This window comes from Colletotrichum fructicola, assembly GCF_000319635.2.
Source record: "Colletotrichum fructicola Nara gc5 chromosome Unknown KSG_Nara_v1_contig07, whole genome shotgun sequence".
Classification (NCBI taxonomy): domain Eukaryota; kingdom Fungi; phylum Ascomycota; class Sordariomycetes; order Glomerellales; family Glomerellaceae; genus Colletotrichum; species Colletotrichum fructicola.
Genome location: NW_027094057.1, coordinates 4,459,682 through 4,476,650, shown reverse-complemented (window position 1 = coordinate 4,476,650; position 16,969 = coordinate 4,459,682). Strand labels below are relative to the sequence as shown.

At 50.2% G+C, this 16,969-nt stretch overlaps 7 protein-coding genes across 7 annotated transcripts; 6 read left to right on the top strand and 1 right to left on the bottom strand.

Moving 5' to 3' along the window:
• Positions 1-511: 511 nt before the first annotated feature.
• nhoA (N-hydroxyarylamine O-acetyltransferase) lies at positions 512-1,536 on the top strand (the record flags this gene model as incomplete). The annotated part of the gene is made up of 2 exons (XM_032036405.2): positions 512-873; positions 957-1,536. 2 exons carry the CDS (start codon positions 512-514, stop codon positions 1,534-1,536), a joined length of 942 nt encoding a protein of 313 aa, XP_031884640.2.
• Positions 1,537-3,537: 2,001 nt separating this feature from the next.
• On the top strand, positions 3,538-4,599 carry CGGC5_v013002 (uncharacterized protein; the record flags this gene model as incomplete). Its single annotated transcript, XM_032036406.2, has 1 exon — positions 3,538-4,599. One exon carries the CDS (start codon positions 3,538-3,540, stop codon positions 4,597-4,599), a length of 1,062 nt encoding a protein of 353 aa, XP_031884371.2.
• Positions 4,600-5,401: 802 nt separating this feature from the next.
• Positions 5,402-6,331, bottom strand: NMRAL1-0 (NmrA-like family domain-containing protein 1; the record flags this gene model as incomplete). Its single annotated transcript, XM_066152783.1, has 2 exons — positions 5,402-6,036; positions 6,088-6,331. 2 exons carry the CDS (start codon positions 6,329-6,331, stop codon positions 5,402-5,404), a joined length of 879 nt encoding a protein of 292 aa, XP_066007844.1.
• Positions 6,332-7,389: 1,058 nt separating this feature from the next.
• Positions 7,390-8,162, top strand: PAA1-0 (Polyamine N-acetyltransferase 1; the record flags this gene model as incomplete). The annotated part of the gene is made up of 3 exons (XM_032036408.1): positions 7,390-7,491; positions 7,597-8,079; positions 8,136-8,162. The coding sequence occupies 3 exons, from the start codon at positions 7,390-7,392 to the stop codon at positions 8,160-8,162; spliced, it is 612 nt and encodes a 203-aa protein (XP_031884543.1).
• Positions 8,163-9,520: 1,358 nt separating this feature from the next.
• Positions 9,521-11,605, top strand: CGGC5_v012999 (uncharacterized protein; the record flags this gene model as incomplete). The annotated part of the gene is made up of 1 exon (XM_032036410.2): positions 9,521-11,605. One exon carries the CDS (start codon positions 9,521-9,523, stop codon positions 11,603-11,605), a length of 2,085 nt encoding a protein of 694 aa, XP_031884541.2.
• A 785-nt stretch (positions 11,606-12,390) lies between these two features.
• SAT4-5 (Satratoxin biosynthesis SC1 cluster protein 4) lies at positions 12,391-13,598 on the top strand (the record flags this gene model as incomplete). Its single annotated transcript, XM_032036411.2, has 5 exons — positions 12,391-12,555; positions 12,609-12,645; positions 12,710-12,777; positions 12,826-13,202; positions 13,274-13,598. 5 exons carry the CDS (start codon positions 12,391-12,393, stop codon positions 13,596-13,598), a joined length of 972 nt encoding a protein of 323 aa, XP_031884613.2.
• Positions 13,599-14,461: 863 nt separating this feature from the next.
• Positions 14,462-16,515, top strand: CGGC5_v012997 (putative transporter; the record flags this gene model as incomplete). The annotated part of the gene is made up of 6 exons (XM_066152782.1): positions 14,462-15,030; positions 15,097-15,238; positions 15,308-15,456; positions 15,507-15,891; positions 15,949-16,089; positions 16,237-16,515. 6 exons carry the CDS (start codon positions 14,462-14,464, stop codon positions 16,513-16,515), a joined length of 1,665 nt encoding a protein of 554 aa, XP_066007842.1.
• Positions 16,516-16,969: the final 454 nt, after the last annotated feature.

Genomic DNA, 16,969 nt, shown 5'->3' with positions numbered 1-16,969 from the left:
AAATGGAGGTCTCAGAATGGCACCGATAAGATTTTGTAGAAATCCCGTCCTCGGCCGTGCCGGCTACTCGTGAAGTCTAATGCTCATCAGGGGGCGTCTTCCGTCTCTCGGAGTGTTCTCATGACGCGCGCGCGCGAGAAGTGCCTCGGCTATTACTGTTTCGAGTTAGACCCAGTCCTCGACTTGACACGTAGACCGACGAGAGATCCGGGGTTTCAGCAGACTGACCCGCTAAATCTCGCGGCGCATCTCCCGATCATCGGACATGCTCGGTACTACGCTACGAGCCGAGGTGATATTGCCGTCTTATTGCAACATCCGGGACTTCGGTCACGACACCGCCGGATTGACACGGCCCAGCTGTTGACTCACGGCCTGAGTCACGGACGGGTTTGGATCACATGTATATTTACCATGGCACCGTTCCGAACTCCATCGCATGTTCTGGACGCGTTTTTGTAGCTTTGCAGCCCTATGACTTGTTTTTCGTGTGTTTCGCGCGATCGCCAAGATGACCTCGGCGTATTCACCAGACCAGGTCAGTCTTTACTTAGAATGCATTGGCGTTCCTGAACGATGCCACCATGAACCGCCTACTCTGGAGTTTTTGACAATGCTTCACATCCACACAATCTCAACGTTACCTTACGAAAACCTGTCTCTGCATTACAACCCATCACACAACATCAGTCTCGATCCTCAGTACCTGTTCAGGAAAATGGTCACCGACAAGCGCGGACGCGGTGGATTTTGCATGGAAATCGCGATTTTATACAACCATATCCTGCGGGCTCTGGGCTTTGATGCGTACACCGCTGGTGTCAGAACTCGACCACGCATTGAGGGCGTGCCAAAGGGCGACTTCCCAGGCTGGTAAGGCACTTAATTCCCCATTCATCATATCCGGTCCATATCCGGTACCAATTCTACCTCCCTCTGACACCCTGCCTCCTCAGGGGTCATATTGTAAACATTGTGACATTCGCAGATGGTTCTAAATACCATTCAGACGTTGCGTTTGGCGGCGACGGTGCAACAAAGCCAATACCATTGGTTGAAGGCCTTGTTCACAACAATCTCGGAACGCAACAAATACGTCTTGCGAAGGATTGGCTACCTACGCAAGCGCATCGAGTAGACTCCAGCAAACAGTGGATCTACCAATACCGTAACAACCCTTCTCAGCCGTGGAACTCGTTTTATGCCTTTGCGGAAATCGAATTTCTACAGCCTGACTGGGGCGTCGTCAATCACTGGATGAGCACACATCCCGACAGTAACCAGGTCCGCAACCTCCTCGTCGTGAAGTTTCTGCGGCGAACAAATGCCTCCAGCGATAGCAACGAGCAGGAGATCTACGGCAAGAAGATGTTGGTCAATGGTACTGTGAAGCAGAATATGGGCGGCAAAACGGAGTTTGTGAAAGCATGCGACACGGAGGAAAGTCGTCTTGAGTCTCTCGAGAATGTATTCAGCATCGTACTATCGCAGACCGAAAAGGATGGCATCCTAACGTCACCTTTGAGACTCGGGTGAGTACTCTTTTGACCTATTCAACTTTCCTGTAGACGCTATTGAACGCCTCCCTCTCATTTCCCATCACGTCAATCAACGCCCTGGTCTTTTGGCTCTCCGGAATGACACGCAGCGAATAATATTGCAAGTCATGGAGCCAGTAGGATCTCAACTCCCGGCACCCTGTGGCAATGGCGCCGTTAACCCAACTCAATATTAGCCTTCCAAAGGTGTTGGAGTCTGGAGACCCCTTCGCTACCCATAACGAAGTCCCTTGACTCTTCACATCCCCAGGCACAATACACAAGCAATGCACGTTCTGAGTCTCGCGTTCGGCTTCTGACTGCGAGTGTGCGGAAAGGGTGCGAAATCAGGTTTGAACCCACGTTGTTGACGAGAGTAGAGAGCTGCAACTCTCTGTTCGTAATGGTGTTCTCGATGGCGGCTCTGATCTCCTCTGGTGTTGCAACCCTTGCGTCCAAGATAATCGTCGAGACATGGTCGTTTCCTGCCAGTATTCTGGGCCTTGCAGCGGACGTCGCAACCTCATCTGCAAAATGGCCAAGGAGAAACAAACCAAGCCCATTACTCACGAGTTCCTCTGCGATGCCATAACCAATTCCTGCACTTGCGCCCGTAACAAGTGCGTAAGTGGGCTTCAAACCCGGGCGCTCGTAGGACGATAGAGGCTGTGATGGTGCAGCAGTGTGAAATTGGATATTGTCGAAAAGTTGGATTCACAAACGTGCCGTATGTGCTCATGCATCCTGTGGCCACAAAGGTCCAGAGCCATTTTGGGATCTCCAGCTCGGTCAACTTCTTGAAATAACTTGCATTCATCTCCATGGCAAATTTGAGCAGCATTATGGGCGCAGTGAGAGTCAAATAGAGTAAAAAGGGGGGTTTCCTGTCAAGCAGATTGGAAAAGGTCGTGAGGGGTTGAAAGGTCTGTTGAGCTTCTTGTCCTACAATCCAAGCATGTCTCATCTTAGTCACCATTCGTGCTACTTCATTGAACCAAATTCGTCCTCCAGACAAATATCACCATCGTTGACATTCTTTTCCCCGACTGCTCAGTGCAACGCCAACAGTCGTCATAGGACGGCAGCGTGCATTTTTGTGAAGGACATGTGTGCATACCTATGTACGATTTTCTCGTTTGTCCGATGATCCAAGATCACGTCTAAAACGAGACAAGAACGGTTCTCCCCGTTTTCATTATGAACTCGCCACGGGTAGCTAATGTTCGATCAGGCTGCTGTTGGTATTCAAAGTCTGACGAGGACAACGAAGAAGAACGGGGTTGCTGAACCCAACCCCGGCGAATTGACTCTAGAATGTGCCCCTGAAGGTCAGCCTCTGTGTACGGTCCTTCTGAAGCGCCATCTTGAGGAATAAGCGCGTAACAAGAAATGCTGCTAATTGGTCGCTTGGTGAGGTGGCTCCTGTGCCTCCTGTGCCTCCTGTGCCTCTCTTGGCGTGCGAAACTAGATGGCTGAAATGAGAGGGGCTTCGGGCGCAACCTGGTTCACTGGTGCCTGATTTTCAGCGCCGTCGGGGGGCAGATCGATCAGCATAACATCCCACCCACCCACTTCAAGAAATGGCAGCCCAGACTTTTGCCGGCGGACTGGCTTCCGACCCTTTTCGCACTATTTACACATCGAATGCAACTCCCACGAGCATTCGCAGACTACATCTGATCGGAAGCCGCAAGAAGATGACTGCTGAGCTTCGAGTTATTTCCTCTTCGCCTCACTCGACTTCCAACCAACAGCAAAAGTCGCAATGTCGTTATACGATTCAGGAGAGACGAGGAACGGCAATTTAGCGTGGCGGCCTAATATGGACAATGGAGGGGCAAAAGAACCACTCGTTTCTCAGAAGGATGACAGATCCAACACGAGTACCAACGACGAGTCTGCATCTCAAACAGTTTATCGATGGCTACCTGGCCGTTGGAAACGGATACCGTTTCTCGCTGCCCTGTCTATTATCATGACTTGGGTGCTTTCCGGCACAATGATAGTTGTCGTTCTTGTTGCTGACGGTACTGCTACCGGTTCTTGGACAGTATCTCCAACTGTGCTGGCTGCCATCATTGCAACAGCCGCAAACATCCTACTCCAGCTTGCGCTTTCCAAGGGCGTCGCGATTTCGTGGCGGAGAAGGAGCATAGAAGAACCAACTTCAGTCCGAGATTTGCACGCCCGATGGATCGTTGGACAAGGCTTTGTTGACGCAGTGCAAGAAGTCGTTTTACGAGGACCCAACTTCGCCGCTATTGCCAGCATTATGGCCACGATAGTCGCTATCAACTCCCCGCTAATACAGAGGGCGTTGACTCCAGGGCACGGAACCTTCGAGGGCCGCTTTGATCTGGGCGAGATCCGTATGATCCAGCAGTTGCCCCGGGGTTATTCTGGAATTTGGGACCACGACACAAAGTCCATTGGATATCCGACTGAAACATTCAGCGACTTGACAAGGCGATATTTCTACTACCCAGGAATCATCCTTGAGAATAGGGCAGCGATCGGGGAGAATCTTGCATTTTGCGATGGGACATGCGCTGGTTGGCTCAGAGGAGCTGGGTTCTCCATCAACTGCGATTCAGTGACCATAACTGAGCTTCCGAATCTCCACGACGCCAATGGAGCATATAACAAATCAACCGAGGTATTTTCGAGTGTCATCCGGTACAGCGAATATCCCGATTATACTGTCACGTCACCTGGGTCAACCGCCAACCCTGTCACGCAGGATATACCTCGAGATTTCACGTACGACTCTGTTTGGAAGGCCGAGACTGGCTGCCCCAGCGACACGAAGAGTATAAGATTGGTCTCTCAGCATTGTACACTTCGGCCTGCGATCGTAGATTACCCTATTGTTGTTATCAACGGAACTCTCTCCCTTGATCCAAACTACGGTTACCAGTCTGACGCAACGGTCGCCCTTGAGACTGATCAGCAGATGAGAGATGATGTTGATCCAAACATGCCTGTCAATACAACTCAGGGATCCTCGACTTTTGGGGGTATTGCCTCACTACTTGTGAGACGATTTTCCTCACAAGCATGAGACTGGAGAACGGCAGGTGGAAGCAAGAAGCGGAGGGCTTGCTGTCATTTGAACTAGCCCGTTATAGCACATCAATGCTGAATGGAAGCTGTGCTCCAGCGTTCATGGACCCAGTGCCATGGGTCTTCCAAGCTGTTCGAGAACTCATGTTCCGAGCCTCCGTGGAAGTGCCTGTTGATGACTACCAGAGAAGACGATCTCAGTTTTCACTGGATGAAAACTACGTGCTTCCTGGACAGAAGCAGCGGCTTCAGGGCGAACATAGGGGGCTTTCCACCATTTACATCGCCAACCACTCGTACCTATATGCCGCTGCTGCCATAACATTTCTTACGGGGCTCATGATCACGCCCTTGTTCCATGGTTTCGCCAACTTGGGTCGGCTGGTCTCCCTGTCTCCTCTGGAGATAGCGAAAGCATTTGATCCTCCTCAGTTGCGGGAGGCTGCTTCCAATTCTGATGCAAAGGCATTGCTGGGTTCTCTGGGCAATAAGCAAGTGAACTATGGTATAGTTCATCGACATACATCACGCGGCTCGGCACTTCTCATGTTTGCAGACGCGGAGACTGTTCGGAAGCCAAAGCCGGGTACAGAAATACCGACATAGTATTCGCTGTCAGCAGCTGGACGCGACCTGAGTCTCCAAAAGTTCAATAGATATTTCTTTTGACATTTCACCTTTTGATAGCCTGGGATTACCAAAATTGGACCGCAAAAATGACAGTGTGTTCGAGCAATTGAATATTCTCTCCAAAGATCTTTATTCATGTCTGCTCGCGGACAAAGCCAATCATCCACTCGTTAAGCCTGCTTTGGTACTTCGCTCTGGACCCATTCGTAGAACGTTGTTGGCTTCAAGTGAGTCTTTAACCACGGCAAGTCGGCTCCATAGCCTCTGTCGCCGATAAATCGGAACATTGTATTCAGATCGTTGACCAACCAGATGATACCTCTTGCCAAAAGCCCTGTTGTGACCGGAACACCCCTGCCTGTATGCTTTATGAAAGCCGCGTCAACCTGGTCGAAACTGATTTCATCGCTTGCAATTGAGAGAGCTTGATTTCGTATGCCGGTTCTGTCGGGCCTGACCAGACCCTCGACTGCCCATCTGCCAATGTCTTTGGTGACCGTAACTTGCAATGTCTTCCCTCCCAGGTTATCCCTCCATCCAGTCATGCACAGCTGGCCGGGAAATCCCCACCAGGCATTGTCAGCAAACCAAGTTGGGCGAATGATGGTATAGTCCATGTTATGCGTTCCGACCTCTTTAGAACTACAGGCATTTTTCAGGTGCCGTTCAATGTAGAACTTGTCTGAGAATGTTTTGCAGTATGAGGGGTCCGCGTCGCTCAGTTCGCGTCCACCGCGGTCCACAGATGAATACACCAAGTAAGGTATGCCGTAGGCCACTGCGGCGTCGATAAATGCCTTTCCGTCTGGTAGCTCGGTTGGTCCATGGGCTTGGGCGAGGAAGACTCCCAACTGACTCAATGTTTCTGGGTTGAATTGTTCGAAGATGGCATTGGGGTTGCCCAAATCCCCAATAACAATGTTGATTCCACGGAATCTCTCTCGTAGGCGATCAGCAGCGGTTCCGGCCGGTTGTCGAGTGATTGCGTAAACTTGAGTTGGGAGAATCTTGATTTCGGCATGCGTTAACAATGCGTCGACAACGGCACCACCTTGGCGGCCAGTGGCCCCCAGTACGATGAAAGCTTTGATTTCAGACATGAGAGCTTGGTTTCGCTGTTGAACGCGGACGATCTTCAGGGTGTACTCTTGTCTTTCATCGCATTTTGATGGACTTCATCTCGTTTTTATCCAACAACAGGATTGGTCCTATTGCATCCGGAGCATCAAGATCGTTGGCCTCTGCGGCAATGAGAGTGTAATCAAAGGGCTCCGAGCAAGAAGTTACCGCGCGCAACTTGTGTCAGCATGAGAACAGTCGTCAGCTGTGGCGCTTTAGCATTGGTAATCAAGATTTGACTAAACCAATATTGCTCGGGCTTTCTTTGCTTGTAAGTCCCGACCCGCGCGCTTAGCCACCTAGACTATGCCTTTGCGGCCCCTAGAACACATGTCAGATCCGATGCGAGCTAGAAGACACATGTGCAGTACGTGACGGGTACTTTAAGGAGTAATGGGAGAGGGTTGATCTAGACACAGAGGGTTGATCTAGACACCATACACTTAGTGAACGGTTCCCAAATGAGTAGGTAGTGAGGCAAGCCCTTCATGGAAACCACATCAACCAATGCTCCTCGTTTTGTGCGTTCTATGTTCCTTTTCAAAGGCACTGTGTCAAGTATTCATACAGAACAATGATATATTTGAATGGGAATACAGCATTTAAGGAAACTTTCATCCAGAAATGTTTATAACCGAAGCAACTTTGACTTCAATAAATGTCATCTCGATGGGTATTGCAAAAGAAACAAGGTCTCTCACAGTATAAGTGATAGATTCTGCCTAGTAAAAATACAGTGCACAATCAAAACTGCACCGAGCAACATTGGAGTTGTACCCCTCAACACTAGCCACCATAAGCCACTGTCTCTGCACAGCACCTAAAGTGGCAGCCCAATAACAGGGCTCCTTCTTTAGAATTTCGGTGGACCCCTGGCCCTATTGGGGCTGTCCTCCATGAGACCCCGCGTGTTGTGCTCCCTTCCATCAACATGACTCAACATGACTCAACTACGGAACGTTAAAAGACTCAAGTTCACCAAGCATCTAACCGCACAAGACTCTCCGTCAACTTATCCAAACGAGACTCATCTTACATCATGGCTGCATACATTCGAGTATTGTCAATTGATGACCTAGACCGATGCTCCGTCGTTGAATCAGCGGCTTTCCCGCCCGCAGAGGCAGCAACTCGCGAAAAGGTACGTAACCATCTCTGGACCGAAGACAATCTCGCAGACATCTTATTCCTCGCTTCTCCGTCCTTCATACCCTATCTTAGTTTGACGTTTGAGACGCTGTCCTAGATCGAATATCGCTTGAGTGTTTGCCCCGACCTTTGCTTGGGCTTGTTTGTCCTTGAGAACTCGACAATCGCTAAACCCGAGGGAGATATCCCGGTGTTCACTGCTCCTCCAACTGGTTCCGGCAATGACAAGCTCATTGCGCATGTAATAGCGACGAAATCAACGTCGCGAGTTGTCAAGGATGAGGACATGTCTTTCCCCCCGGCCTGGAAGACGGATCCCACAGCCCAGTACGGTGTTGGTCATCAGGCCGAAGGAAGAACCATCGCTCTTCACTCGTTGGCTGTGTCGCCAACTTACCAGAGATCTGGATTTGGAAAGAAGCTCATGAAGTCTTACATTGAGTATATGAGGCAGAACGGCCAGGCGGATAGGATCTCAATCCTTACCTACGACAGACTCTTGCCTTACTATCAAGCCCTAGGCTTCACGCACTATGGCAAGAGCGCCTCTGAGTACGCAGGCGTTGCTTGGCACGATCTGGTTCGTTTCTTGACGCTATTTCACAGTATTCTCAGATAGGAGCTTACGGACTTTAGGCATATGAATACTCGGCTGATGCCTAATTCATGTTTTCGTGATTGGCAGGACCGTTCGTTCGGGCCTCATTCACGTACTGCAACATTCACATGGCATAAAGTAGTAAACGAAAAAAGGGATGGAACAAGCATATATCATATTTATTCATGCCTAAATAGAACATCCTCCCCTGATATTGAGAACAAGCAACGCCGAAGTGGTAACCTAGTTCTGTGAGTCAATACATTCAAGCAAACAGAATCAACATGCAGGCGCCTCATCGCAGATGACGTACAGTTGGATGACATGCTACTCAATGCAGTCAATGGTGTCACAGCACACAGGTGTGTTTGCGCTGACATCGAAGCATCTGAAGCTGAGCTCCCCGCTGCATAGACCGTTCCGGGGTCCACATCGGGCGTTCACACCTGCGCCGAACATGGCGAGGGCCAGAGTGAACGCTGCGACGATTGTGTTCGAGAACTGCATTGTGAAGCGAGAAAGCGTTGGCGGTGAAATGAATCGCAGTTGAGTTGGAAGAATGAAGCAGGCAAAAACGAAATGAGTGCACTTAACGGTTAGGTCGTGACAATGCAGGACCGACGTTGCCCATTTATAACATTTTCTGGCGCGTGCCGAGTATTTCGCAGAAGTCATCCGACCAGAAGCAACCGTATTTACGAAGGGCCATGACTACTCCTGGTTCATTCTGTCTCATCGATGCTCGGAGGAGTTCATCTTGTAGTCGAGTCAGATGGGGTATTAAAATAGTTATTTTGCAATCAAGAATGGATATTCGACCCAATCAGTCCCTTGCGACTCCGTCTATCCTCAAGATGTCGCAGATCGCACAAAGTAGAAGATCGTCACGCCGGGAATGGTGTGCAACGACTCCGTAAGACCCAGTATTCCCTCCAGTTTCAGGAAGCCGGTGGGTGTGCCAAGCACAGTCCTGTAATCCAGAGGCAATAGTGCTCGTGTCTCAACATGATTTCCATGGTCTGGCACAGCTGTTGATAAGGTAGATGGATTGAGCCTTGCATGCGTGGTATCGCTCGCTCCACGGAACGGCTTTGATAGAACCTTCAGTTACAGGCAGCTGCTCGGCATCCGTACAAATGCAAGTCATCGCAAAGCTTAATCCTAACTGCGCCAAGCTGCCGGCTATTGTAGCACATGATTCGTGTGCCCGCTGGCTCGTAGCGCCTCTGTTGCAAGGGAACCCCCGCTAAGACGCCCGGAACTTTGACGGACACATCACTGTTCGTCTCATGGCCCGATGTCTCAGCAGGTTTTTCAAAAGCTCACGTGGCAACTCTGGTCTATGACAGCTACTTCATCCTCATGCAGCCGGCGATTTTGACACACCACCTAGCATTGCGCATCCCACGACCGACTTGCCATCATGGTACGAACGATTGACCTCTTGAATGGTGACTTTACGGTCCACATTGACCGAACGACGGGCGCTGTCTTAGAGATTGTGGACCCTTCTGCCGACATTCCACTCAACTGGATCAGTTCCCCAGCTAATGCACCCTGGCAGCCCCTGGGAAGTCGCTGGGGACTAGGCTTCGCGGACCTCGGTGCCAATCTACTGCATCGGGTGCACTGGAACAGTCCGCACATCGAATCCTCGGCTGAGCACAATGCTACGGACGCCAAGTACTGTTACGGCCCACTAGAGGTCCTTGTGCGCCGTCGTCTTGACAGTCAAACTGGTTCCTTCACAGAAACCTACGAGTTCACGAACAGGGGAACATCACCGCTTAATCTAGCTGCGAAAGGCGAGCAGTCCTTGGCAATTTACACGCCATTCAACGACCACTACACCAACACCACTGATTCTTTGGAAAACCGGACGCATGCACATGTTTGGGCGCATGGAGGTTGTTCATCATGGGTTAAGCTTAGTCAAATGGGCGGTCGCGGTCGTGACTTAGGCCTCGTTCTGACGCGTGGAGCTTTGTCGGGATACAGCATTGAGTCTCGAGATGAAGTAACCCATTCAAATACTCGGGGCGTCTTTCTTCTTCACCCGTCCATGCCGGTGCTGCAGCCGGGCGACTCCGGTGTCGTCGAGTGGACCTTGTTCTGGCATTGCGGTTGGGACGACTTTTTCTCTCAATGTGCCCGTCGTTCGAGTCAGTTCATCCATTTCGACATCCCAAAACACACTCTCGTCAGTGGGGAGAGCACCGCTATTCGGATGAGAGGCAGTTCGAAGGCTGTCAACTCCACAACTACAGTCAATGGACGAGAGGTCCTACAGACGAAAGACGGCTTTCATTATGTTCATGATGCAGGAGATTTTGGCGAGAAGACATTGCGGGTTTCTACCGGAAAGGGGGACGACCGACGAGAATCGCTCATCTTCTTGAACACAGTCCCCAGCTACGATGACTTGATTCGAAGTCGAATCAGATTCATTGTCGATCACCAACAAGTCACGGACACCAATGATTTCTTATACGGTGCCTACATCGTCTTCGACAACCAAGCAGAGGCGCCCCCGTTCTACGAGACTCAACAGGATCGAAACGCAGGGCGCGAGCGAGTAGGGATGGGTGTTCTGATTGGTCGATGGCTGAAGAAACATCCCGATGCTAGATTGCAGGAGTCATTTTCGGCGTACTACTCCTTCGTATGCACAAAGCTTCAAGACAAGAACGGTTTCGTCTACGATGCGCCAGTTGGGACAGGTACCAGCAACCGGAAGCGCCTCTACAATTGGCCATGGGTTCTGCAACTTCACTTGGTAGCTGCTGCAATCGGTATCCCGGCCGTTTTGGGTAAAGCTCCCATGGAGAGATTCATGATGACCCTTGAGAACTTCTATGCTGAAGGTGGCGAGTCACTCTATGCCATTGGGCTGCCCGTCCTCGAGGGACTTCGAATGCTTCAGGCTTCAGGGGACGAGAAGTCATTTGGGCGAGCCAGAGATCTATTCATCGGGCACGGGCACAATATCCTTAGGCGCGGAACGAATTATCCCCCGTTTGAAGTTAATTTTGAACAGTCCATTGTCGCGCCTGCAGCGAACATTCTGTTTGAACTTTATCGATCAACAGGGGATAAAACTTGGCTTGATGGCGCCCAGGCTCAACTAGAGGTCCTTCTCAGGTTCGCCGGAAAGCAACCGGACTACAGAGTTCATGACGTCGCCATTCGACACTGGGACGGGCATTGGTTTGGGAAAGATCGCATGTGGGGGGATACATTTCCTCATTATTGGAGTACTCTGAATTCGATTGCCCTGCATCACCAGAGCAAGGCGACTGAAGATGCAAGGGCTCAGAAACAAGCCGACGGAATCCTTCGAGCTAACATGGCACTCTTTACCCCTGAAGGTAGAGGGTCCTGTGCCTGGATTTATCCCACGTCCGTGAACGGGAGAGCTGGACACTACAAGGATTCGTATGCGAATGATCAGGACTGGGCACTCGCCCATCTTTTACAAATCGAGGAAGACAACATATTATCGGTTTAGCACAATAGCGTTGTCTGAGAGGATCAGCTTCCAATATGCTTCTTGTTTTCCGTTCTCTCCAATATACTCAGACATAGACTTGAATTACGTTAGAGTTGATTAATGTATCTCAATTTGTTCGTGTCAATGGCCTGTGTGATCGCGGCCAACTCACTCGAGCCGTTATTAGAGACAAAGTATTGCCCAACGTGCCTAACACGTGCTACCGGTCTTTCTTACGGTTTGGCACGCGGGACAAGTCCATCCGGGGCAGGCTAAGATTGGAACAAAACTTCCTGGTACTTGTAAGAGTATCGAGTGTGAGACGCCTTCGATGTCTAGGGCTGATGGCTGATAGTTTGAGCCCAGCCATCAGTCTTTGCATATGAATCCTGACGGCTGGATTCCTTTTACAAGCCGACTTTGAGAATAAGATTTGGGAAAGCGATGCCCGGCGCACACTTAACTGTGTGCGGTACTTTCTTCTTCGGATCGCATCTCATTAGTTCGTCGTCAGTGTAAGTGGCGGCTATACACAGCCGTTGCTAACTAAATCCGTTCAACTGACTCGGCGCTAAGTTGTTGAACTGCACTGTCATAGGACCGCCTCCAATTTTAGGCTTCCTCTTCATTCACCTAGTTGCCTATGCTTTCTTTGATGACTTTTGGTGATCTGATCAAAGGAAAAGGTTCGTCAATTCTATTGTTTGGTTTCTTTTTTATAAGTATCATACCGGCCATCATATCCAAAAGTTGCTTGACAATGCAGGTTCACATTCATTTGCCAATCAAACCCTTCCAATAAAATGAGCGACTCACCACCGCATGTTTTCGAAGACAAGTCTTCGGTGGCATATGGCGTCGTCGCCTTCTTGCTATTATTGTCGTGTTTAATGGTATTCCTGCGATCATGGACACGTGCAAAAATCCATCAATGGGGGGCAGACGACTGGGTAGCCCTTCTAGCATTGGTCAGTTCTCAAGTTTGCTGGATATTGGCCAGGGGAAGTTAACAATCAGGCAGTCAATGATTTTTGCTTGCGGAATCAGTATAACTCAAAGTAAGTTGACCCGTACGAAAATCTCCGGCAACCGTAACGATACTCATAGAGGGGTTCCTCTCAGTGACTAGATATGGTCTGGGGCGGCATGCTTCGACTCTGTCGCCAGAAGATCTTGTCTTATACCAGAGGGTACGTAAGTCCATTTTGTGTATTTTCTCGCCAGCTGACAATGCGAAGGCTTTCTTTGTATCCCTATTTTTCTATATCACGACTCTCGCTGTTGTGAAACTCGTGTTCCTACTCCAATACTACCGCATCATGTCGGTTTCGAACATGCGTGTGGTTTACATTGCCATGATTGTGGTGGTAGCGGTCTGGGGCATCGGACAAGGAACTTTTGCACTTGTTGCATGCATCCCTCTGGAAGGATTTTGGAACCCTAGCGTTCATGCAAAGTGTGTTCCTAATGCCCACATTGCCTGGTACATCAGCGCTCTGTTCAACATATTTACCGACATCATCATCATGATTCTTCCTCTCCCAGTCATCCGGAAACTGAAGCTTCCCGGTTCACAAAAAGCTTTCCTTATTGGCATTTTCAGCGTCGGCTTCTTGTAAGTTGCTCTTCCCAGCGAGTCAACCTCACTTGCCAGTTTGAAATCTGACTGTGATCAATTATTTCAAGGACCGTGGCTATATCCGCTATGAGAATCAAGTTTCTTACGCTTTTGCCGGATCCAACATGGTCCAACTTCGAACCCGTTCTTTGGTCTCTCGCAGAGTTGACATCGGCCATTACTTGCGCTTCTTTGGCTACCCTGCGGCCTCTTCTCACGCGCTTGAGCAAAAACCGCGAGAGAATTAGCGACACAGAAAGCGTGGCCCAAATGGTCGCAACCAATAAGCTTGCGGGCAAGTCTTTCCTACAAGTAGCCCCGTCATCGGCAGGTACCCGAGAGACTTTGGTGATCTCAAGTAACGACATCAATCCCTCGACTCAAGAAGTGTGAACGAACAATTTCTACTGTTCTCCTTGATTTTTCAGTGGTCAAAACAATGCAGCAGGTGATGTCGTTCCCAGTATCCATAGATGCGGAACGACGTGAGCACCTTAGCACCTTAGTTATTATCAATTCTTTGAGTACAAAGCTAGGTCTGATGTCTCTTGGAACAGAACTATTTTGCAATGTGATAAGCCTGCATGAGGACTCAAGTCGATTGATTATGCGAGCTTGGGTTGCCACCTGCCAAGAAGTAGGAAGGTTTTGCCATATCTCCGCACGATTTCACCATCAACTCCGACCTACCTGGCCTTGGCTTTTATGAGCTCTGGTGCATCATTCATGAGAGTAACATCATAGCTTACCATGTATAATTTAAGAAGACTGGATCTGAGACGATGTGTATTCAAGTGAAGAGAATACTTCGACAGCGTGTCTTGAATTCGATGTGGAACATGCACATGGTCTGCATCGAAGTCAGGCAGATAGCCTAGACAGGAGGAACTGGAACATCGTCAAATCGACCATCATATCCAGGTCCCAAGCATTCGTCACTCCGATCACTTGATGTTATATACCATCGCCCTTGCGTTTGACGCCATTTGCCAAGATGCTCTCCGTCATTCATGGCCAACCACAAGCCGCACTTTCGCAATGATGTGACTGCAAAGTAGATTTATACATGACGAAGATTCGACAAAGACAGTCTCAATCGAGCGGCAGTAGCCAAGGACGAATGGGCTTGCCATTTGACCGCTCAATGACGGTCCCAACAAAAGTGTCAATACATGATTTAACAATTTAAAGCCCGCTCACCAGGCAGCGCATGCTACTCAACCTCTCGCTTCAATATCCGAACGCAGTTCAACACGATGGACCCAAAAGACAACGTGAACGCCTCAGCTACCGCGTCTGTACTCAGCATCGGCATGCGAGCCGTGGACGAGAAAGCGACCCTGCCGTCGGACTCGGAGACAACGCGAGACATTCGGCAACGTATCCTGGAAGACCAAGCTGGCTCAAGCGCGACACAACGGCCGGCAACTAACCTGTCCAGTCTCTGGCGTCGTCAGAACACCTCGAAAAGGCCCGGTGACATTGCGACTCAACCTTCCGTATTCGACGATCCCCAACTAGCGGTGTATTTCCAGCCGTCAGACAAATACGAGAACCGACATCGTTTCGATGCGAACTTTCGCTGGACTTGGGCCGAGGAGATACCACTGATCAGGAAAATTGACTGGCGTGTGACAGCTTGGTCTTGCCTTGCGTTTTTCGCACTCGATCTAGACCGATCCAACATTAGCCAGGCCAACTCGGACAATTTTCTGGAAGATCTAGGCTTGGACACGAATGACTACAATCTTGGTCAGACGGTATTCCGAGTCTCCTTCTTGCTGGCTGAATTGCCGAGTCAATTGGTCAGTAAGAAGATTGGACCGTACGCTGATACCCATACGCAATTGCCGCTCTGATGCTGCGACGTGCTGTTAACACGCAAGCCTAGTGATCGTTGGATCCCTGCACAAATGATCCTCTGGAGCATCGTGAGCGCCTCCCAATTTTGGCTCAACGGGCGGTCTTCGTTCCTGGCGACCCGCGCAATCATTGGGCTGCTTCAGGGCGGTTTCATACCCGATGTCATCTTAGTACGTCCACGTCATGTCCTAATTCAGCCACCAACGGCCTTCATCCGCTAACCTCTTGCTCTACTTTAGTACATGTCCTACTTCTTCAAGAGCACTGAGCTCCCATTCCGTTTGGCCTTGTTCTGGATGGCGAATCGTTTAACCGATGTCATTGCGCCGTTACTAGCGTACGGCCTTCTCCGTCTTCAAGGGTACCATGGCTACGAGGGATGGCGGTGGTGAGGTTTCATTCTTCCACTGCTGACATGCGGATGTTGACCGAGCTTAGGCTATTCCTTCTCGAAGGCGTACTGACGTTAGTCATTGGGATCTGGTCCGTGTTTATCATGGTGCCCTCTCCCACACAGACAAAGGCGCTTTGGCGGCCTAACGGATGGTTCACCGAGCATGAAGAAAAGATCATGGTGAATCGCATCTTACGAGATGATCCGTCCAAGAGCGATATGCACAACCGCCAGGCCATAACGTTGAAGATGCTGTGGGAGTCGCTGTGTGACTACGACCTATGGCCGATCTACATGATCGGCCTTACGTTTTCTATTCCAGCCGGACCACCTGATCAATACCTAACTCTAACCTTAAGACAATTGGGCTTCGATACCTTCGACACTAACCTACTTAGTATCCCTTGCCAAGTTGCAACCACGATCAATGTGAGCAGAAACAATTAGGGTTTCTTCGGAACTTTCGATGAGAATTAACATCAATAGATGCTCATCTTGACGTGGATTTCAGAAAAGATCAACCAGAGGGCATTGCTTGGCATTCTCGTCGAGCTATGGCTGCTCCCCTGTGTCATTGCCCTTGCAGTGATCCCCTCCGGCGTCAGCAGATGGGCCACCTATGCGTTGGTAATCGTACTATTGTCTTATCCCTCCCCCCATCCCATGTAAGTGTGTCAATGCACCTACCCTTTCTAGGAGTTTCCTTGACACTTGACAAGGCAAGTTGGCTGGGCGAGCCGCAACTCCAACACCGTCAGAACGAGAACGGTCTAGGCCGCGCTCTACAATATGTCTGTTCAACTTCAATCCATCATCAGCGCCAACATCTACCGACGAGACGATCGTCCGGAGTACCGCCGTGGCAATAGGGCGCTGGTCGGAGTCGCAAGCCTCAACGTGGTGATCTACGCGGCTGCTAAGGTCTATTATGTCTGGAGGAACAGACAGCGAGACCGGATCTGGGACGCCATGTCACCGGAGGAGCGCCAACGATACCTCGATACCACCACAGACAAGGGCAGCAAGAGACTGGACTTTCGATTCGCGAGTTGAATTTCTGCTCTGTAGGATTTTGCTGGGTTCTCTGTTGGGACTTTGCTGGGCCTGCCTTATGGAAGTAGTAGTCGATGGAAGATCGCTTGCTGGGGGTCGGCATGTTATCTCCACCGGACGGCGAAGGGGTTGCCCTCCAAATATCAGTGCGCGCAGGCATTGTTGGTTTAATTGGGACCAGCGGACATGCATCCGTGATAACCGGGCGCTGCTCGTACTTACGAACAAGGGTGAATCTGACGCAATGCGATGGCAAAAGTGGGAACGGACGAAGTTGACCGCGATTTTGGGTATTTGTCCGATGAATTCCGACAGGATGGGAAGCTGGGAATAGCGAGCTTGCTGGGAATAACAGCCAAGCGTGTGGGAGACTGGTGAGACCGTGAGGTGATGGTAAGTGAGGGTAACCGTCGACCTGTCAGACGGTCGGCGACCTTGGCACTGGGTTAATGAA